This window comes from Narcine bancroftii, chromosome 2 (assembly GCF_036971445.1).
Source record: "Narcine bancroftii isolate sNarBan1 chromosome 2, sNarBan1.hap1, whole genome shotgun sequence".
Lineage (NCBI taxonomy): Eukaryota > Metazoa > Chordata > Chondrichthyes > Torpediniformes > Narcinidae > Narcine > Narcine bancroftii.
In genome coordinates, this window is record NC_091470.1 from 364,727,507 (window position 1) to 364,750,763 (window position 23,257).

The 23,257-nt window shown below is 44.6% G+C and overlaps 1 protein-coding gene across 7 annotated transcripts in view; it reads right to left on the reverse strand.

Annotated features, from left to right (window-relative positions):
- The window catches only part of LOC138755825 (intermembrane lipid transfer protein VPS13B-like), a 1,263,706-nt gene that overhangs the window by 302,051 nt on the left and 938,398 nt on the right, over nt 1-23,257 (reverse strand). For all 7 annotated transcript variants that reach the window (XR_011352575.1, XM_069922506.1, XM_069922508.1 and 4 more), the window contains one exon: nt 6,862-7,065. Coding sequence is in view for 6 of the 7 variants with exons in the window: in XM_069922506.1 (XP_069778607.1) it covers nt 6,862-7,065 (204 nt within the window). In the remaining variant the exon portion in view is untranslated. The remainder of the gene's footprint in view (nt 1-6,861; nt 7,066-23,257) is intronic.

Here is a 23,257-nt window from a genome sequence, read left to right on the forward strand (position 1 = left end):
CGTTTCATTTCTAGGCCCTTCGTCAAGGTATGAGCAGACAGGCACCTAAATAAAATGGTGGGGTGGGGAGAGAGGGAAGGGGACAGGGGAAGGAGCATAGGCAAGAAGTCGTGGTTGGATATGGATGGGAGGGGAGAAAAGAGCTGGGAAGTCATAGAGGGAGGGTGTAGCTCTCTGAGAGGAGGGAAGCGGGTGGGGAGACAGTGGGTGAAAGAAAGAGAGAGAGAAATGGAAGGGGCCGAGCAGTCACTGAAGATGACGATGATAATGCCGATTGGTTGAAGAGCACCCAGACGGAATATTAGGTGTCGTTCCTCCAACTTAAAGGTTTGGCAGTGCAGGAGGCCATGGACAGATATGTCAGTGTGGGAATGTGGTGTGGAATTAAACTGGCAAGCCTCAAGTCCTCCTGTGTGTCAGTTCCCCATAGCCCTAACACTATCCAATCTACCTCCTCCTTAATATCTCCATTGTTGTGTTCTGCACAATCCCTTGAGACAGAGTTCGAGAGATTCATACTCTCACTGGCAGAGAAAATAACCTACAAAAGGCTGTCAGTTAAATAACTATGTAAGGTGTTGATTGTGGAATAAATATTGGTTGAAGCATCAGGACAAATATCCTAGGAATTTTTGCAGAGATTAATACAAACAGAAAATTGATAAAATCATTCAGCTGGTGTGACCAACAAACCAACAAAAGTTCTCAGATCTGAAGCATTAATCTTGTTTCCCTTTCTGTAGATGTGGCCTGTCCAGCTGAGCATTTCCAATGTGCTCTGTTTTTATTTTAGATTTCCAGCATGCGCCATTATTTAGCTTGCTTGATAAGATAGAGCTTTGGCTTGATCCAAAGGAAGAGAGTAATTGCAGTACAGAGAGACAGAGAGAGCAATTGTAGTATAGAGTGAGAGACAGAAATTGAAGTACAGAAAGAGAGATCCTTTCCACATTTAGGAATCAATTCTCCTAACTGTAATTCTAAACATTGGCAGCTCCCATATGATTATGAAATATTGCAACTGTATGGAAATGTTCATCAGTTTCTAACGACACGATTAGCGTAGCAGTTAGTACAACACTGTTCCAGTGCCAGTGACCGAGGTTCAAATCTGGCGCTGCCTGTAAGGAGTATGAACGTTCTCCCCGTGTCTGTGTTGGCTTTTTTCGGGCACTCCGGTTTCCTCCCACCTACCAGAACACATGGGAGTTGTACATCAATTGGGTGTATTGGGGCGGCACAGGCTCTAGGGGCCGAAAGAGCCTGTTACGTGCTGTATGTCTAAATTGTTTTTTTTCATTAATTTAAATCTAAATTTTAAAATGCTAAATAATAATTTCCAATTTGTTGCATTAAGCTTAGTTGCCCAAGTTGAAATTTCACAAACTTTTGCATATGCTAGAACTCACTTAGGTCACTATGATATCAAATGTGCTGGATGATGGCGAACATATTTCATTCCAACTCTTGACTGCATTACAAATATATTCATGGGGCAGACAATGAGATAACTGTCCACAAGCTCCAGAGCACCATGACGGGTTTACTTAAGTGGCAGACGTGATGGGAAATTAAAACCATTTTGGCTTCTGCCCCACTGCATCCAAGTCCTACACTTGGAAACATGCAATTCAGTCCTCTGCTCCTGTGGTGAACAGGCCAGTTCGGCCCTTCTAGTCCATGCTGAGGCCCTTCAGGTCCATGCCAAATACCTTTTCCCACCTAGTCCCATTGACATGCATTCAGCCCATAACCCTCCACATATACCTAGCTAACTTTTCCTTAAATATTAAAATTGAACCTACATCTACCACTTTGGCTGGAAGCTCATTCTACACTCCCACCACCCACCCTCTGAGTGAAGAAATCCCCTTCATGTTTCCCCTAAACGTTTTCTCCTTCAATCTCAATCCATGTTTGAATCTCCCCCACTCTCAATGTAAAAGCTTGTCCACATTGACTCTATCTGTCCTCCTCCTATTTTTAAACACCTCTATCAAATCACCCCTCAATCTTCTATGCTCCAGGGTATAAAGTCCCAGCTTGCTCAACCTTTCCCTGTAACTCAAACCCTGAAACCCAGGCAACATTCTTGAAAATCTCCTCTGCACTCTCTCTATTCTGTTCATATCCTTTCTATAATTTGGCGACCAAAACAGCATACAATATTCCAAATTTGGCCTCACCAATGCCATATACAACTTCAACATGGCATCCCAGGTCCTGAATTCAAGGCAGGAGTTGAATAACCACATTCATAGGACAGGGTGGAGTTGCATTAGGGGAGATAATGCATGTACTTACCAGCATGGTGGCACTGGATAGCAATCTGCCCAAGGTGGGGAAGGATTGGTCTCCATGTGGGAAGGGAAAGAGGTGACCATAACACATGCAGTAGCAGGATGCTTGGTCAATAATGTAATTCAGCCAAGTAAGCCTGGTGGTAGGAAACGGAAATCATGTTTGACTAATCTACTGGAGATCTTTGAGGATATATCAAGCAGATGAGGGGAATCAATATATTTGGATTTTGTGGACCCTTGATAATGTCCCCCACAAACTAAAAACAACTACTCAATTTACTTCTCCACCCCACTAACTCTGACCTCATGTACTTGGCCTTCCGCCGTTGTTCCACTGAAACTTCAAGCTCCAGAAAGGCGTTTTACAGCTTTCCAAAGAGAATTGAGTTCAATAGTTTCTGCTAAATAATCATCGCCTCCTGTTATGATGGCAATTGTGAATAATGGTTCTTTTATTCCCATTGACAGATTCACTTGACCTGGCCCTTGCTTCTCTGCCCATTTCATTTTCCTACAGCCATCATACTTTCTGCCATTTAATCCCCTCTGAATTCCACCCTATCAAAGACCTTTTTTTGCTCTCTGCTCTCATTCCAGGCCATTGAAAGCAGACTTGCTAAGCATCACAACGTGGGGCGGGAGCTGCTCTGCTTAAGATTGGAAGAATCTGCAGTGGGCTGTGAGCGCAGCTCAGAACATTAAGCATGGACTCCCCTCCATGGACTCCATCTGCATCTCCCACTGCCGAGGAAAGACAGCCAGCATATTCAAGGGCTCGTAACGCCCTGGACACTTCCATCATCCCACTGGAAAGAAAGCTTAAGAGGCTATAAGCATGCACCAATAGGCTTAAAGACAATGCTTACCCTGCAGCTATCAGGGTCCTGAATGAACCCCATATTGCCCTCCTGTGGGATTAATTGATCTTTCTTTCATTTTAATTTTACACTCTGTAAATTACGAGGCTCTATGAATGTTCGAGATACCCTGTTTGATTGTACGCAGAAGAACTGTACTAGGTATAATGCGACAAATCAATTTAAATGTCTGAACTTGAGCTTCCTACTAATCTTAAATCTTAGTGAAGTTCCTGGAAATGTTCCCAGTTTTGAAGAAATGCCAGTGACTTGAAGTGTTAACTCGGTATCTCCCTCCAGAGTTAAACACGAACGTCTGCAGATGCTGTGATGGTCATAAAAACACAGAAATGCTGGAGGTACTCATTAGTTCTTGCAGCCTAGCTTGAAGACGGGCTCAGGCCCGAAACATCAGTTATATATCTCTTTCTCCTATGGATGCTGCTGAGTTCCTCCAGTATTTCTGTGTTCTTATTAACTCCCTCCATAGATGCTGTCTGACATGCTGAACGTGTCATCTTTTGTTTTTATTTTAGGTTTGCAATTTCGGTGGCGTTCTGCATTTCCCCCTGGCATTAGGGCATGGCAGCTTCTGAAAAAGACGGATGGGAATTATAAAATTGTGGTATTGCCAGGCCAGAGGTTAATCACCCTGATTAGAGGCAGTAGGGAAAGTACGTGGGCAATTTCACAGCCGGAGGTTTGCTGTGCATTACGTTTATCTAATGGAGTAACAATTAGCGTTCAAAACTTAAACTTTAATTCAGTCAAGTTTATTTATTACTATTTGAATTAATTTTGTTTCTGCTATAATACAGGTGAAGTACAGTATAAATCTGATTATCCGAATTCGGATTATCCTAAACCCTCATTTATCTGAAATTTTTTTGGACACAGAAGTGACAACTGCTCGGCTCCAAACATATCAGAAATCCTTATTTATCTGAAAATTTTCAAAGCTGAATGACTTATTTTGTTCAGGTTGGTTTTTCTTGTGAGAATTAAACATTAACCATATAACCATTTACGGAGCGGAAACAGGCCATGTTGGCCTTTCGAGTCCGCACCGGTTAGCTGAATTTGTGCGCCCTCTTCAGGCATTGGTCCCGGTAGATCTTCATTCAATAACGATGGGCGAATTCAATGCAGGTGGAATCAGTCCTAGAAATGTTTGTGAAACGTGCAGTTCAATACTTCTGGGCACATTCAATACAGGGTTAATCTGTTTTGGGAGTAACTGTGGAGTGAGGACGCAGAGGACTCAGAGGGATGTGGAGAGAAGCCCAGTAAATGGACAAAAACATTACAGAAAAATATTAAATTATCTACTTTAAATACTTCCAGACTGAAAAGTATCGGTGCTCAGAGGAACCCGGATGGCTATCTACAGGAAGTTGTTTGTTGTTGTTTCAACACTGTTACAACTGATTTGTTGTTGCTACTGGGCTGTTTTTAAAAAAATGACCAGTTCTCTGAAAAAATTGTTCATCCGAAGTAGGCCCGGTCCCAACCATTTCGGAAAAGCAGTTGTGCTGTATTACTTATTCAGCAGTCTGAAAATGTCTTCATTAAAATGTCAGTTCGAGGGTTACACAGAACATTACAGGACAGTTGAGACCCTTCAGCCCACGATGTTGTGCCAACCTATGTGAACCTCCACAATAATCTAATCCTTCCCTACCTCACACCTACAACCTTCTATTCTTATCCTGCACCTTTTGAATGTTCCTATTGTTACAGCCTCCATCACCACCCTGGCAATGCATTCCAGATACAGAATTCATTTGCACCTATTCACAAGAGTTGAAGGTCGGTCTCATGATCACACAATGGTCAGTCAATCCCTTCGTACTTCAACTCTGTGCAAACATGTCAGTTTTAAAGATAAACACTCACTTCCACTTCTGGGTAAAAGGGGTTACTAAATAACATCCTTCAAAGACTAATATTTCCTCACGATAATATACCCATGATAGGTCCTAATGCAACATTCTGACCATGCCGCATATTTGCCCTGGAACTGATGAATATGTGGCACATGGGGAGTAATAAGATTTGAATGAGAATAGTCAATGTATCTGTCAGACCTTTGACTAAAAGATGCACTTAAAAGCACAGCAATAGCCTGTTCCCATACAGCTGTGGGGCCAGAATTGATTTCGATGTAGTGCACTCATGTTAATGTATTAATTTACAAGCCATGACCATCACCATTCATGGCTTCCTCCTCGTATTGTCAAAATAGAACTCATTTACATTGGGTTTTATCTTGGTAATGCACTTCCTGTGTCGAAATTGCTGGAACAGGGTTGCAATCCATCTTCTAATCTTTTCCGAAAGGTAAACAGTGAGTGATGAGTGGAAGGCACCTTCTAACCTCCAGCGTTTGATCAGCCACCCTTCAGAGACCACCACCTGTGGTTTGTTTTTTTAAACTACATATCCAGAATATATACAATTACAAATGCTTACAGCTGACTCCTCACACATAACATTCTCGGATGAACTTTAATTTGATGGCAGTCACTGAACGATGAACTCTAACAACTTAACTTCCCCCCCCCACCACCCCAAAAAAAGGCCCAAAGGTAAATCTTATAACCATGGATATTTATTGACATTTTGTCCAGTCCAAAGATTGAGAGTAAAGGCTGTGTGTAGTAAAACTAAAAACGCAAAATCCATTTTACAATGCAATTTTAAAGGCCCCATCTGCTGCAATTTAAAACAATGGAAGCAATCAGCTTCTCCTGTTTGACATCAGAGTGAGGGAAGCATTAAGCTGGGTTCACAGGTGGCTCCTGTGTGTGATTGACAGGAATTAAAGTTCAAGCATGTCCTCAAACCTTGCAATGCAGCCGATAACTTTGGGAAGTTGTCAATGCTTTGCGTGGAATTAAACAAAGGGTGCATGAAATTTGAATGAGAACCAAATCTGTTAGCATTAGATGTAGTATTGTTCGGGCGCCTGCCTGCATTTTGTTCCCACCTTGATGAAGGAAGGGCTCAAGCCTGAAATGTTGGTGATGCATCTTTATCTTTGCTGTATAAAGTGCACTTTTTAACCTGCTGAGTTTCTCCAGCATTTTGTTTTTACTTAAATCATAGTGTCTGTAGACTTTCGTGCTTTACTCGAAAATAAGATTTTAGTGATTTGACCAATCAAATCAGACGTAATGGCTGTTTCGCAAGGATGAGCGTTTATGAGGGTTTCTACTAATGGATACAGTATTTGAGCTCTAAGCCCATAAACAGGCCCTTCAACAAGACTTGTCCATGCCGACCAAGTTGGTTACCCAGGCGAGTTCTATTTGCCTGCTTTGGCACACCCATGTACCTGATTAAATACCTAAAGAAGATGCAAGAGAGTCTGCAGATACTGGAATCTGGAGTAACACATAATAAGGGGGTCAAACGGCACAAGTTTGGAGAAATTGAATGGTCAAGGCCTCGGGTGGAAATGAAGAGTTTCAGTCTTGATGAGGGGCTCTGGCCTGAAATGTCTACGATTCTTTTCTCCCCTACTGACCTTGATCTGTCGAGTTCCACCAGGAGTTTGTGCGAGGCCAAGAAATAGTTGGGAATACTTCATTTTTGGTCAGATCCAAAGTATACTTTTGGTGAAGGGAGTGTAAACTTTGATTGGGATAAATTAAACCAGGTTCAAGCAACACCTTACAAATGCTAGAAGACACACTTACCTGCTGGCCATATTCCATTCCAAAGCTGGATTTTGATAATTCCTTTCATTTTCTGTGCAAAGTCCTCCTTTGCTAACTTCCTTTGCAGGCTTCAGCTGGTCCCACAGAGCTGTTCCAATGGTAATGGATCGGAGGTCTATCTGATATTGCCTGTCTTCAACTTCAGATCCTGGGTCTCGCAATATTCCCAAATTCATCGCTCTCCTATGATGGAAGAAACCAATGAGCATTGTATTTCTCTCCAAACATTTAACAGAGTTTGTAAAGGAGACAATCAGCTTACATATCCTCATGTTGGAGATAGGATAACAAATTGAGGAAGTGACCATAAGACATAGGCTATTCGGTCCATTGAGTTTGCCCCACCATTCCATCATGGCTGATTTCCTTTTCAACTCCATACTCCTGCCTTCTCCCCCAAACCCTTGATTCCCTTGCAAATCAAGAAAGGTTAAGAGTAGCGGGCAGCACAATGCTATAACAGCACCAGTGACCCAGGTTTCAATCTGGCCTGTCTGTCAGGAGTTTGTATGTTCTCCCCATTTGTAGATGGGCTTCCTCCAGGTGCTCCAATTTCCTCCAACCCTTCAAAAATATACAGGTGTTGTAGGTTAATTGGGTGCATTTGGGGCAGCACAGGCTAATGGGCCAGAAAGGCCTGTTACTATGCTGTATGTATACATTTTTTAAAAATAAAATTATGTACATCTGTCTTAAATATACCCAATGACTTGGCCTCAACACAACAAATTCCATAGATTCGCTATCCTCTGGGTCAAGAAATTCCTCCTCAACTATGTTCAAAGGGGGATATTTTGTGTCACCACCAGACTCCCTCACCATAGGAAACATCCTATCCATAGCCAGTCTCTCCTGTCCTTTCAGTATTTGATAGGGTTCAATGAGTTTTCCCCTCCACATTGGAGTGCATTGCCAAGAAATCAGACCTTTTTCTGCCCATTTTCAATGAGTAAATCAAGAGTTATTTTGAACCAATGAGATAAAGCTCATAAAAGTTGCTGAGTTGAATAGTTGGACATCGGCCTGGGTACATACGGATGTGATCACTCAAAGGACATTCTGGTGCCAGGCTTGCAGGTAGGCACAACATCATGCCCTTCTGCTCCCTGTAAATCCTCGACCAGTTGTAAAAGTCCATACTCCTTTGTCAAAACTAGACAGAACAGAGAGAAAGACAGTTTCTTCTCCACAGCAATCAGGCTCCAAAATGAACACCACAACGGTGCTCTCATGCTGCTGCCTTCATTTCCTTGATCACACTATACGCTGTCATTGTGTTCCTGGTCTTCTAATTTATATAACTGTATGTATCTTAGAGTTAGAGAGAATTATCCTCACTCTGCCAGGTGTAATGTTGCAAACTTAAACAACAAAATGAGTCCAAGAAAAAGTATGTGAAGTGGTCTGTATCTCCCCACTTAATCTTTCAATGACCAGTTGGCCTGAAGTAATTTGATGAACGCAACCTTTTAAGTCTATAAATCTATTGTGAGCTAGCTGCCCACAACAGTTGTAGCTCTTTAATCTGCCTGAATCTCACAAAGGCTTTGAGCCTCTACTGAAGTTGATCACAATTCATTGTGGAAGGAGGGCCCACAGATAGGCCCACACCAAGTCCTTAGGTATTTTTCAGACAGTTTGATATTTTTTTAAAAATTAGACATGCACCACAGTAACAAACCAGAGCACCTGGAGGAAACCCATGCAGACACATGGAGAACGTACAAACTCCTTACAGACATGGGGCACGAGCCCTTGACCCGAATATTTTCCATCAACTTTACACTGCTGTACTGAGCTGCCAAGGTACTGACCTATTTCAATGGAATCAACATGGCAGTGTCACAGCAGCTGCCAATTCTGCATGCAGCTCTGGACAGAAACCACACTGGTCCCATTTCAGTGGTTCAAGTGTAAAATGCCTCAGTACTGCTTTTAACATATTGTCTAACTCTGTAAAAATTCTTTGGAGATCTAGGTGGACATTAGCTCTATTCACAACATATGTTCGGCACATCACAAGAGGGTACACTTCAATTTCCAAACATATACGCCTGAAATTATCACTGCATACATTTCATACCATTAGGGTCTTTTGTTTAATTTGCAAAATCCCAATTGCAACTGTACAAAAAGGATTCTGTTTATAAAATCCTTTATTTCATAAATATTTCAAGATGTGTTTAACGTTCTATAAACTAAGAATGTTTCACTTGTTCCCTCAGTTGATCCAATTACAAGAATGATATTGTTTAGTTTAGAACAAGACTTTATGTTCTGATGTTAAGATATGGTAAATAGAAGAGTTGATAAGCTGGTCAGTTATACAGACCAGGTTAATCGATTAAAGAGCTTATATAATTTAAAAAGATTGATCAAAATTAACATTAGTTGTGGTTATGAATTTTCTGACAGGTACCAGTGGGTACCTGATGATGCGCTGACAGTCAACCTGACTTTACACAAAGCAATGACTCGTTTTACCATTTTCTCTTCCTTGGTTAAAGATGGTTCAAGTTGAGTTGTTGACAAACCATGGAACCGTCGAACACTACAGCACTGAAGTAGGCCGTTCGGCTCATCTAGTCTGTGCCAAACTATTATTCTGCCCTAATAGCATTGACCTGCAAATCATTGCCCTCCAGATCCAAGTCACGCTTTTTGACATCTGATTGTAAAACTACAACTCAAGGAAACAGTATTCTCTGGTCTTCAGTGCAAAACATACAGACACAGAATCAGACATTTCACACATATGGACAAACAATACATATTGTGCAATATAAACAAACAATCCATGGGCTGATCCAAATTTTCCTTAAATGTCAAAATTGAGCCCTCATTCACCACTTCACCTGGCAGCTCATTCCACACTCTCACCACATTCTGTGTGAAGAAGTCCCCCTAATGTTCCCCCTAAACATCTCACCTTTCACCCTTATCTCATGTCTTCTTGTCTCACCTAACCTCTGTGGAAAAAGCCTGCTTGCATTTACTCTCTCTATACCCCAAATAATTTTATATACATCCATCAAATCTCCCCTCATTCTTCTATGCTCCAGAGAATAAAGTACTAACCAGTTTAACTTTTCCCTGTCACTCAGTTCCTGAAATCCCAGCCACATCCGAGTTAATCTTCTCTGCACTCTTTCAATCTTACTGATATCTTTCCTGTAGTTAGGTGACCAAAACTGCACATAATACTCCAAATTTGGCCTCACCAATGTTTTATAACAACCCAACTGCTATACTTAAAACTTTGATTTATGAAGGCCAATATCCTAATAGCTCTCTTTGCAACCTTATCTACCTGTGAAGCCACTTTCAGTCTGTATTCCCAGATCCCTCTGTTCTACTCCTCGGTGCCCTATCCTTTTGATCCTTCCTTCGTCTGTCCTTCCAAAATGCAACGCTTCACACGTGTCTGCATTAAATTCCATCTGCGATTTTTTCCGCACATTTTGCAGATCCCATTGCAAGCTTTAAAAACCTTCTTCACTGCCCACAATACCCCCAATTTTTGTATCATCTGCAAATTTGCTGATCTAATTTGCCGCATTATCATTGTTAGAGATGACAAATGTCTATCAATGTAATTTGGTTCCTCAAGTCAGGACAACATCCTTGTAGATATTCTCGGCATTCTTTCATTCTTATTTTTATCTTTCCAGCAGGTAGGTGATCAAAACTGCCCACAATACTCCAAGTGTGGCCTCACCAATGTCTCATAAATTTCTATTATTCCCTCAGTGCTGGTCAAGAAGCTCCAAACCCTGGGCCTCTGCACCCACCTCTGCAACTGGATCCTTGGCTTTCTCATCAGAAGGCCACAATCAGTAAGAAATGGAAACCACATCTCCTCCTTACCGACTATCAATTCAGGTGCACCACAAGGTTGCGTGCTTGTCCCACTGCTCTTTTCACTATGACTGTGTGTCCAGGCACAATTCCAATGTTATCTACAAATATGCCGATGACACCACAGTTGTTGGCAGAATCACAAATAGCAAAGAGGAAGCGTACAGGAGGGAGATAGGTCAGCTCATTGAGTGGTGTCACACCAACAACCTTCTGCTGAATGTTAGCAAAACTAAGGAGATGATTGTGGACTTCAGAAGGAAGGGAGGAGAACATGATCCAGTCCTCATCAAGGGTTCAGTAGGGGAGATTGACAAGGATTTCAAATTCCTGGTTGCCAACATCTCTGAGGATCTGTCCTGGAGCCTCCGTGTTGATGCAATCATGAGGAAGGCGGCCAATGGCTATACTTTGTGAGGTGTTTGAGGAGATTCGGTACGTCACCGAAGACTCTCGTAAACTTCTACAGGTGGACCGTGGAGAGTATTCGGGCTGGTTGCATCACTGTCTGGTACATTGATGCCAATGTTCAGGACAAGAAAAAATTCTAGAAGGTTGTTAACTCGGCCGGTGACATCACGGGCACCAGACTTCACTCCATCAAGGACATCGACATGAGGCGGTGTCTGAAGAGACCCCTACCACCCAGGCCATTCCCCCTACACTCTGCTACCATCGGGAAAAAGGTACAGAAGCCTAAAGATGAGCACACAGCGGCACAAAGACAGCTTCTGCCATCAGATTCCCGAATGATCAATGAACCAAAGACTCTGCCTCACTTTGCCTTTTCATGCACTATTTTTTATTTATTGTTGTAAGGTGGTTTTTATATGGATGTTTGTACTGTGATGCTGGCACAAAACAGTGAATTTCATGTCTTGTTCGTGACGATAAATTCTAATTCTGAATTTCACCATAACATCCCAAATCCTGTACCCAATACAAAACAATTATCTCATGAGGAATGGTAGTTAATTCACTGGACTAATATCCAGTGGCCAGGACTACCTAGCCAGGACCTGATTTTGAATCTCACCCCACAGCCAGGATATTGGAATTCACCAAGTTGAATTAACCTGGAGCAAACAAGGAGATGCTTGGTGAAACTCAGCAAATCAGGAAACATGCACAGGTAGAAAAGGTTCATCACTATTGCAGATCAGAACCCTTTCCTGAGATAAAGTGGGAAGGGGAGCTATCAACAAGATCAAGAGATGAAAGAAGCTGAAGAGGGGCTAGAAAGTGACTGAGTATTGGACAGAAGGAGGGAAGAGTGGAGAGACAGCTGGAGAGAGCACTGGCTGGTGAGGAAGTTAGAGGGAGTAATTAGAGAAGAGATAGAAGCATCAGAATTAAATAGAGGTTGTGTTGCGTAAAATTAGATGAAAAAAATTATGCTCTTGCCAAGGGTTTAAGGCTGTCTGTAAGGAATACAATGTATTGCAACACGAGTTTAATTTTGGCCTCACCTTGGAAACGGATGAGGCCGAAGACGACAGGTCTATTGGGGATGGTGAAGGGAATGAAGACGGTCGGCAACTAGGAGTTCAAGCTTCAGCCCAGAGGTAGAGCATGTTTCAGGTGAAGCATCATGATTATGTCTGGTCTCACTGATGTGCAGGAGGTCTCACTGATCACACTAAATGCAGAGGTTTAGGTTTAATAATATTTATCATGCCATCCCAGCCATAGGCTGACCCAAATCATTAATATAGATGGCGAACAACAGTGGACCCAACATCAAACCCCTGTGACAAACCACTGGCCACAGGTCTCTAATATGGAAAAGTAATCCACCATCTGAGTCCAACCACCAAACTAATTTTGTATCTAATGTGATCTCACCTTCCAGTCTAGGCAAGGGCCTTGCTAAAATCCATGTCATCAACAATTACAACTTTATCCCAGTAAATCCTCTTGGTCAGCACATCAAAAAAGTTTGTTTGACACAACTTCCCATGCACAAAGCCATGCTGGCTGTCCTTGCCTTTCCGAATGTCTGACAGAATCCCCTCTAGTGGTTTTCTCACCTCTGATGTTAAGCTGGCCAGCCTGCAGTTCCCTGCCCTTTTCTTGCAGCCCTTTTTAATAAAGCGCAATGTTAGCCACCCTCCAGACTTCTGTACCACACACATGGTGTGAGAAACAGAAGTACCTTCACAGATTTCGCTCGAGACAAAAATTGAGAACAAAGAACATTTATTGTACAACAATGCAAAGTTGGGTGCTTCCCCTTACCCTGGGAATACACACACATACTGGGGCTCACCCAACTTTTATTCAGTTCATTTCAGTGTAGAGGTACCCTTCCCCCCTAACATTCAATGTTTGGCCTGGAAGTCAGCCTGAAGAAAACTGAGGTCCTCCATCAGCCAGCTCCCCACCATGACTACCAGCCCCCCCACATCTCCATCGGGCACACAAAACTCAAAACGGTCAACCAGTTTACCTATCTCGGCTGCACCATTTCATCAGATGCAAGGATCGACAACGAGATAGACAACAGACTCGCCAAGGCAAATAGCGCCTTTGGAAGACTACACAAAAGAGTCTGGAAAAACAACCAACTGAAAAACCTCACAAAGATTAGCGTGTACAGAGCCGTTGTCATACCCACACTCCTGTTCGGCTCCGAATCATGGGTCCTCTACCTATGGCTCCTAGAACGCTTCCACCAGCGTTGTCTCTGCTCCATCCTCAACATTCATTGGAGCGACTTCATCACCAACATCGAAGTACTCAAGATGGCAGAGGCCGACAGCATCGAATCCACGCTGCTGAAGATCCAACTGCGCTGGGTAGGTCACGTCTGCAGAATGGAGGACCATCGCCTTCCCAAGATCGTGTTATATGGCGAGCTCTCCACTGGCCACCGAGACAGAGGTGCACCAAAGAAGAGGTACAAGGACTGCCTAAAGAAATCTCTTGGTGCCTGCCACATTGACCACCGCCAGTGGCCTCACATCGCCTCAAACCATGCATCTTGGCGCCTCACAGTTCAGCGGGCAGCAACCTCCTTTGAAGAAGACCGCAGAGCCCACCTCACTGACAAAAGAGGAAAAACCCAACACCCAACCCCAACCCTCCAATTTTCCCCTGCAACCGTGTCTGCCTGTCCCACATCAGACTTGTCAGCCACAAATGAGCCTGCAGCTGACGTGGACATTACCCCTCCATAAATCTTCGTGTCCGCGAAGCCAAGCCAAAGAAAGAAGGATTGGTTTGGCATTTGATAATTCTGTCTGCCTATGTGCAGTTTCTGTAAACTTGAAAGACCATGGGGTATCCTGTCTGGGTCCCATCATGTCATTGTCCTTATTCATGAAACTGCCTTTGTCCTTATTCACACATCTCAACCCCCAGGACTTACTAATATAATATAAGACCCTTGTTCTATTATACTTGTGTAACCCTTCCTCACACTCTTATCGGAATTCATCCCTACTCAGCACTTAACTTCCTCTAGTCTAGTCTAGTATTCCTTATTTCATTCATACTTGCTTTACTTCCTATATTCTATTATCTCTCACACATGGTTAACAATAACACAAGCAATTCTGCTTGGGTCCCAGCAATTCTTTCCAAGTTTCCCACAATCTCCTAAGATGCAGGATCAGGCTCAACAGATTTATCTATCTTTTGTGCTTTTTAAGCACCCCTTCTTTTGTAATGTGCATACGTTCTGACATCACTATTCTGCTCCCTGAATTCTATCACTTCCATGCGAAATACAGATCCAAAATATTCATTCAACACCTCACCCATTTGCACATACAGAAAACCACATTGATCCTTGAGACCTATTTTCCCCCAGTTACCCTTTTGCTCTTCATGTACTTATAGAATTTGTTCAGATTCTCCTTCGCCTTATTTGCCAAAGCCATCTCATGTCCTCTTTATTCTCTCTGTGTTGTTTTACATCCATCATACCCCTGAAAGGAATGGATTGAATCGAGGTGCCTATTCCCGATATACTCCTCCTTTTTCGCAACCAAAGCTTTAATATTCCTAATCAGCCAGGGTTTCCTAATTTTAAATTTAAATTTTGACTAATTTAAATTTGACACAGTAACAGGCCCTTCTGACCCACGACCCCGTGTCCCCTCAAATCACCAGTTAACCGATAACCCCCTGTACATTTTGAAGGCTGGGAAGAAACCAAGCAAACACAGGGAGAACGTACAAACTCCTTATAGACAGCGTCAGATTCGAACCTGGGTCGCCGGCACTGGTTACAGCATTATGCTATTACGTTAACAGTGCCACCCACACGGTTTGAAAGTGTTGTCCTTTGTTCGAACAGGAATATACTGTTTCTGAACTTTTCCTAACTCTTTTTTTTTTGCCTTTTTGCCATGATAATTCTGGACCTGCACACATCCTTGCCCAATTACCTTTTGAGAGAACAACATTTAGTTTTATTATGTTTTAGGCATACAGAACGATAACAGGACATTTCGGCCCACAAGCCCGTGCCACCCAATTAACCAACACCCCCATACATTTCAAACAGTGGGAGGAAACCGATGCACCCGGAGGAAATCCACACAGACATGGGAAGAACATACAAACTCCCGATAGACAGCATGGGATCCGAACCCCGGTTCCGATCGCAAGCACTGTAAAGGAATGGCACTAACCTCTAAGTGCCGTCCAAGTGTGATGCCATCAAAATTATCCTCACCCCAATGCAGGAAATTAACTTGAGGAAAAGTCTTATCTTTTTCTATAACTTTTAAAACTGATAGAATGATGGACAGTGTTCCCAAAGTGCTTCGGGCACTTCAGTCACTTGCCCTGCCTCATTTTCCAAGACAAGGTCCAGTGTTGTGCCCTCTCTCACAGTGACAGTTACACGTTGCTTGAGAAATTTTTCCTGGAATATTTTTTCTCATCTAAGCCCATAGCATCGTGCAAGTATCAGTCAATATGAGTGTGGTGAAACCACTATTGTATATGTACATGACATGACCTTTTCTATTTGACCCTGCTCTCACTGGTCAGCTTGTGACTCCTCCCCTTTCTTCCCCTTAAAGGCTGCCATGCCACAGCCCTGCCCTCAGTTCGAGCCCGGGTCGGTGTGATCCAGCAACACAAGGGATGCTGTCCATCTCTTGCTAATAAAAGCCTTCAGTTCCAATAACTTCAGTCTCTGTGTAACTGATCGTACATCAATTTTATTAGCGAGATTTTGTTTTCCTCGTAATGGGGACAAATACTTGAAGTTGGATCACCTTGAGATCGACCCGAGAGAACTTGACGCAGCTGACAAATTTGCACTCTGGCGCCGCTGCTTTGAAAAGTTCCTCACAGCCTCTGCAGCTGCGATCCAGGACGACGAAGACAAGCTTCATCTGCTATTTTCGTACATCGGGCACCAGGTCTACTGGATGGTCCGAGACTACCGGATGTACAGAGACACCATGGACACCCTGAAAGACCAGTACAAGGTACAGGTGAACGAAGTCTATGCACGGCATGTACTCCACGGCATGTACTCCACTCGCACAGGGAAATCTTCAGTGACTTTGTCAGGGCCCTGCAGGAGCTTGCAAGGGACTGCAACTGCCAGACTGTGAGTGCAGAACAGCACACACAGCTGTTGATCAGAGACACCTGTATAACAGGAGTCCGCTCCGACTACGTGAGCCAAAGGCTACTCGAACAGAGACAACTGAATCTACCTCAAACCATCGAACTGGTGAACACTCTGGAAGTAGCCATCCACAGCGCTGAATCAATCTCCAGCGAGCACACAGCCGCCTCGTGGGGAGCACAGGTGCCGCCATCTTGGGAGGTGGGATCACAAGCCCCCTCCCATCAGAGCTGACCACCACTGCCATGAGCGACCACCGACATGCTATTTCTACTGTCAGAAAATGATGCCCTGCCAAGGATGCCGTCTGCTCCAACTGCGGGAAGAAGGGACACTTCATGAAGGTCTGTAAGTCTAAGAAAACGCCAGAGTCCAGCAGCGCCGCATGCGAGCTGGGCCACCATCTTTGATGCAGTCGTTTCTGAGGACCTGGGATGCCCATGCACACACACACCACAGAGATCACCGACTGCAATGACGTCACTTCCACCGTCTCCCTCTTCTCTTCCGTCAAATGACAGGACTGTGTGAGCACCATGGGGGCCGCCATCTCGACTGCCATTTTACAGGACTGCCAGCACCCAACAGAACTCCTCGAACAATGAGCTGACATTGGCATCGGTAACCCTGAATCAATGCAGACCACATCAACTCTCCAGGGCCATGATGGACCTCCAGGTAAACGGCTACCCCACTGCTTGCCTATTTGACAGGGGAAGCACTGAGAGCTTCATTCACCCAAACACTGTACAGCACTACTCCCTTGGGGTGAAGTCCGCAAAACACAGTGTCTCTCTAACGTCCCAATCCCACTCTGCAAAAGTGCATGGCTGTCGTATGGTAACACTGTCCAGGGCACAGTATACCGGAGCTTTAGGTTCCTAGTACTGCCAGAGCTCTGGGCACCCATACTACTGGGATTATACTTCCCATGCAACTTGAATAACGTCACCATGGAGTACGACGGGCCCCAATCTCCCCTTACGGTCTGTAACAAGCAGTTTTTAAACCTCCCACCTGCCCCCCACCCCCACCCCCACCACGTCGCCGACCAGCAGCCCTAAACCCACGTGGCTGACCAGCAGCCCCAAATCCAATCACCACATCCGACATGCGGCCTCTCCACGCTCCGGATACCCCCCCGCCCATTTTCGCTAACCTCACTCCTGACTATAAGCCCATTGCCACTAAAAGTCAGTGATACAGCGCCGGGGACAGGGCATTTATTAAGTCAGAGGTGAGACACCTCTTCACTGAGAGGGTGAAAGAGCAGCGTATGAGTCCCTGGAGAGTCCAGGTAGTGGTGGTGAAGAGTGAGGAGAAACACTGGATGGTCATAGATAACTCCCAGTCTATCAACAGGTTCACCCGACTAATGCATACTCCTTGACCCGCGTAGCTGACATGGTGAACCACATCACACAAAAAAGGGTGTTCTTGATCATAGACCTTAAGTCTGCTTATCACCAGCTCCCCATCTGCCCAGAAGACCATCAGTATACCTACCGCCTTTTCCTGAGAGTCCCTTTTGGGGTCACGAATGGGGTGTCCGTCTTTCAAAGATAGATGGATCAGACGGTGCATGACACGGGTTGCGGTGCACTTTCCCATACCTTGACAAAGTCACCATCTGTGGCCATGACCAGCACGACCACGATAGGAACCTCCAAAAATTCCTTCACACCGTGAAACAACTCAAACTAAAGTATAATACAAGGAAGTGTGTCTTCAGAACACATCACCTGGCTAGACTAGGCTGCATTGTGGAGAATGGAGTCATCAGCCCCGACTCCAACCGCATCTGATCCTGACCACATGCGCCCCCGATAGAACTTCCACTCCCCCACTGCCTCAAGGCCCTGAAAAGGTATCTAGGGTTTTTCTCTTATTACGCTCAGAGGGTCCCCAGCTATTCAGAGAAGGCCCTACCTCTCATCAAGGCCACCGTTTTCCTTCTGTCGGCAGAAGCCAGCGAGGCATTCAACCGGATCAAAGCCAAAATTGCAAAGGCCATGAGGCACGCAGTGGATGAATCCATCCCGTTCCAGGTGGAGAGTGATGTATCGGACTTTACCCCAGCCGCCACACTTAATCAGGTGGGCAGGCCAGTGGCGGTTTTTTTTTTTTGCACACCCTCCAGGGCCCCAAGATCCGGCACTCCTCCATCAAAGAAGAGGCCCGGGCTATCGTTGAAGCAGTACGGCACTGGAGACATTATCTCGCTGATAAGCATTTTACCTGCTGACTGACCAACGGGCTGTTGCCTTCATGTTTAACAATCAGCGGTGGCGTAAAATCAATAACAATAAAATCCTGAGGTGGAGGATTGAGCTCTCCACCTACAATTATGACATACTGTACCGACCCGGAAAGCTCAATGAGCCCACCGTTGCCCTTTCTCAGGTTACTTGTGCCAGTGCGCAGATGGACCGATTGCAGGAAGTGCATGACGGCCTCTGCCACCCTGGGATCACCCGTTTTTTAAAATTTCATCAAAGCCCATAACCTCCCCTACTCCATCGAGGACATCAGGTTGATGACGAAAAATAGCCAGGTCTGCGCGGCGTGCAAACCGCGTTTTTACCAGCCTGACTGGTCATACTTGATCAAGGCCACTCACCCTTTTCAACACCTACTTATGAACTTCAAAAGAGCCCCATCCTCCATGAACCGTAACGTGTACTTCATCACCGTCATCGATGAGTACTCGCGGTTCCCCTTTGCCACCCCCTGCCCAGACATGCTGCAGCTACCGTTATAAAGGCTCTGAACAATCTGTTCACCATTTTTGGATACCCCTGCTACGTCCACAGTGATAGGGGTTCATCCTTCATGAATGACGAGCTGCATCAATATTCGCCTCTAGTCGGACCACCAGCTATAACCCCAAAGAGAATGGCCAGGTGGAGCGGGAGAACAGCACGGTCTGGAAGGCAGTACTACTGGTCTTAAAGTCCAAGAGCTCCCTGTACCCCACTGGCGAGGTCCTCCCAGAAGCACTTCATTCTATCCAGTCCCTCCTGTGTATGGCCACCAAAGAGACCTCATGAAAGACTCTTTATATTCCCCAGGAGATCAGCATTGTGAACCACCTTATCTACCTGGCTGACGTTCCCCAGGCCAGTCCTACTTCACAGGCACTTGAGGACCCAAAGGACTGACCTTCTGGAGGAGAGTGTCCAGCTGCTCCACACAAACACACAGTATGCCTTGGTGGCATTCCCGGATGGGTGCTAGGACACAGTATTTATCCAGGACCTGACATAAATCCAGGAACATCTGGACCCCACCCCCCAACCACCCAACGGGTATGCCTCCCTCTAGCTCTCCAAGGACTAATTTCCCTACGTCAACCATCCCTGCCAACCCAACAGCCCACACACACCTATCCCCCTGCTCAACCAAGTACCCCAGCCAGTCCAACTGAGATGGATCAGCTAGAGCCGACGGAGACTGCCATGGACCCCAGACGGGGACGCACCAGTCAGAATGCCAAAGGAGATCGCCAGACAGACTGAATTTATGATGTTGGCTGAGCACAGCATACACACAGCCCCAGGAGTTCTTTTTAAAAAGAGGGGGTAAATGTGGTGAAACCATTATTGTGTGTGTAAATGGCATGACCTTTTATGTTTGACCCTGCTCTAATTGGCCGACTCGAGACTCCTGGCTGTCATGCCACAAGCCTGCCCCCCAATTTGAATCCAGGTCATTGTTAGCAAGTAACACAAGGGATGCTGTCCATCTCTTGCTGATAAAAGCCTTCAGTTCCAGTAACGTCAGTCTTTGTACAATTGATCGTGCATCAACGAGTAATGATGAAAACTCTTAATCACTTTTCCAGCTGGATGCGATGTCCTTTTATATTTGCCCTTCTATTTCCTGCCGATTATTGGGGTCCTGTAGTACAGTCCCATCAAAGTGATCACCCTTATTTCTAAGTTTTTCCCACTGACACACATTGGACAATTCCCCAGCAATATCCTCCCAAGGTACTGCCTTCATAACCTCCCTCATCAAAACCACAAATTCCCCTCCTCTCTGACCTCCATCTCTATCATACGTGTAGCATGTGATTCCTGGAACAATGAGCTGTCAGACCTCGCCATCCCTCATCGATGTGCCTGTAATGCCCAGTGTACCTCAATCCCACATGGACCTTCCTGCTCTGAATTCATCTGTCTCACTAAAATTTAAATTTTAAATGGAAATTTTAGACATAAAGCACGGTAACATGAGTCCACACCCCTAGTCCATTTTGAAGGGTGGGAGGAAACCGGAGCCCCCAGGGAAAATACAGACAGCCACGAGGAGAACGTACAAAGTCCTTACAGACAGCGCAGGATTTGAACCCTGGTCCTGATTGTTGGCGCTGTAAAGGCGTTGCGCTAACCACTATACCAACCTTGCCGCTCAGGCTTAAGTTGTGTCTGTTGGACCGTCCGTGCTCCCTGTCCTGTTCCTGCCTGCCCTGTCTACTGAACTTGCCTCAAACTTCTCAGGTGCCATACCACTGCTCTGAGCTCTATCACCCCTATCTCCTCCACCATACTATTTTAAATTCTCCTGAATTGCAGTTACAAATCTCTTCATAAGACCACAGTAATAACTATTCAGCCCATCAAGTCTGCCCTGCCACTTAGTCATAAGCTGATGCATTTTCCCACTTGGCCCCACTTCCCGGCCTTCTCCCCATAACCTTCGATGCCCTGGCTATTCAGGATTACTTCTTAAAAATTGTGAGAATATCTGACTTCAGCACTATCTCTATTGGCTTCTTCAGAAACCAAAATTAACAAGGTGATTGCATAAAGGGAGCTTTTGGCACATCGGCCTTCGTGAATGAAAGTGCCGAGCAGAGGAGTTAGGATATTATGGTGAAGTTGGATAAGATATTGGTGAGGCCAAATTTGGAGTATTGAGTACAGGTTTGGTCACCTAACTGCAGGAAAGATTGAAAGAGCGCAGAGAAGATTGACAAAGATGTTGCCGGGACATGATTTCAGATTTCCCTGGAGCTGGTTAAATAGGATAGGATAGGACTTTACTCCTTGGAGAGTCGGAGAATGAGGCGAGATTTGATAGAGATTTACAAAATGATGATGGATATAGATAAGATTAAATGCATGCCTCCTTTTCCCATTGAGATTAGGTGAGACAAGAACTAGAGAACGTGGTTTGAGGATGAAAAGTATAGGGTTTAAAGCAAACATTTGGGGGAAGTTCTTCACTCAGTGAGAGTGTGAAAAAAGCTGCCAGCTGAAGTGGGGAACATGGGCTCACTTTTTAAATTTCCTCTAAAATGTTATTTACCACACGGTCTCCATAAATCTTCGTCCGCGAAGCCAAGCCAAAGAAAGAAGAAGCTGATTCCAGTCATTTAAACCATCCAATTACATCCAAATTAACCTACAACCCCATATGTGGGAGGAAACTGGAGTAAACCCACACAGACATGAAGAGAACATACAAACTCCTTACCAACAGTGCTGGATTCTAACCCAGGTTGCTGGTGCTACAGTAGCGTCTTGCTACCACTATGCAAACCAAGCTGCCGCTTTTGCATGAAGAAAAAATTGGATAGGTACAGAGATGGAGGGTATAGTCTAAGTGCAGGTCAATGGAACAAGGCAGAATCATAGTTTTGAATGGACCACATGGGCCAAAGGGCCTGCTTCTGGTCTGATGTGTACTACGGTTCTAAGAGATAGGTAATTATTTCTGCACAGACAACCAGCACAATTGGAAATGTGCCACAGCACATTCTCTTAACAAAAGGTTGATCAATTTCAATCTGGAACACTGAATTGCACGGCAAAGTTAATCAGAGGTAAGGAAAATTATACAGCAACATTCCCAAGAGCTCAGATTTTTCTTCGGCTCCCCCCCCCCCACCCCCACCCCACCTCACCGATTCGCTGCATAAGATAGCACTGATTTCTCCTTCACTTCCAGATGAGTCGCGGTTGAACTAAAATTCTAGAATTCATTTGAATGCCCGGCTTTGAAAAATGTAGTGCTTGTTTTCAAGTTCACCGATGGTGTGACTGCTCCCCACGTCTGTTACCACCTCCAGCCCCCCACCCCCCAACTCTCCCCTGTGCTCCTCCAATTTACAAAGTTGAATAAAGTTTTTTTCCACTGTATCTTCAAACACATTAAACAATTCAAGGCAGTTCCACTCTGCTCCTATTACCTTTAAGTGCCATGCCCATAATCTTTGGAATTCAGAAAAAGGATTCATTGCCATGAACTTATGCCACAAAATTTGTCATCTTCAGCAGCAGAATTGTGCATTAGAATTGCTATCTATTGCATTTTCATAAATACAGTATTTAAATAAATAGATTTGAGCAACAGAAAATAAAAAAAAGTGAGGTAGCGTCTGTGGTTTGTGATCCATCCAGAAATCTGATGGCGGAGAGGAAGAAGCTGTTTTTGTAGCTTTGGGTGATCGTCTTCAGGCTCCTGTACCTCCTTCCTGATGGTAGCAGTGAGAAGAGGGCACAGCCTGGGTGGTCGGGGGTCCTTGAGGATAGAGGCTGCTTTTGGGAGGCACTGCATCTTGGAATGGACCTAATGGAGTGAAGACGAATGCCAATATTGGCGCTGGATGAGTTCACAACTCTCTGAACCCTTTTCTGCCTCTCTCCTTTATCATCTACTTTGTTGACCAAACTTTTAGCGTTCTGTGTGTTAATATTCCATCAAGTGGCCCTTTAATTTTAGTCCACAGCACCTCTTTGAGAAGCTTTGGGACATTTCACTGATTTAAAAACGCTCGATGAACGTAACCTATTTCCAATGGTGGATCACCCTCCACTGTGGATTTTTGCTCCATTGTTTTTCTTGTGACAGTGAACACTCACCTTCTTTGTCCAATGCAGTTGTTCTATCTGATGCACCTTTTGCAATCATTTC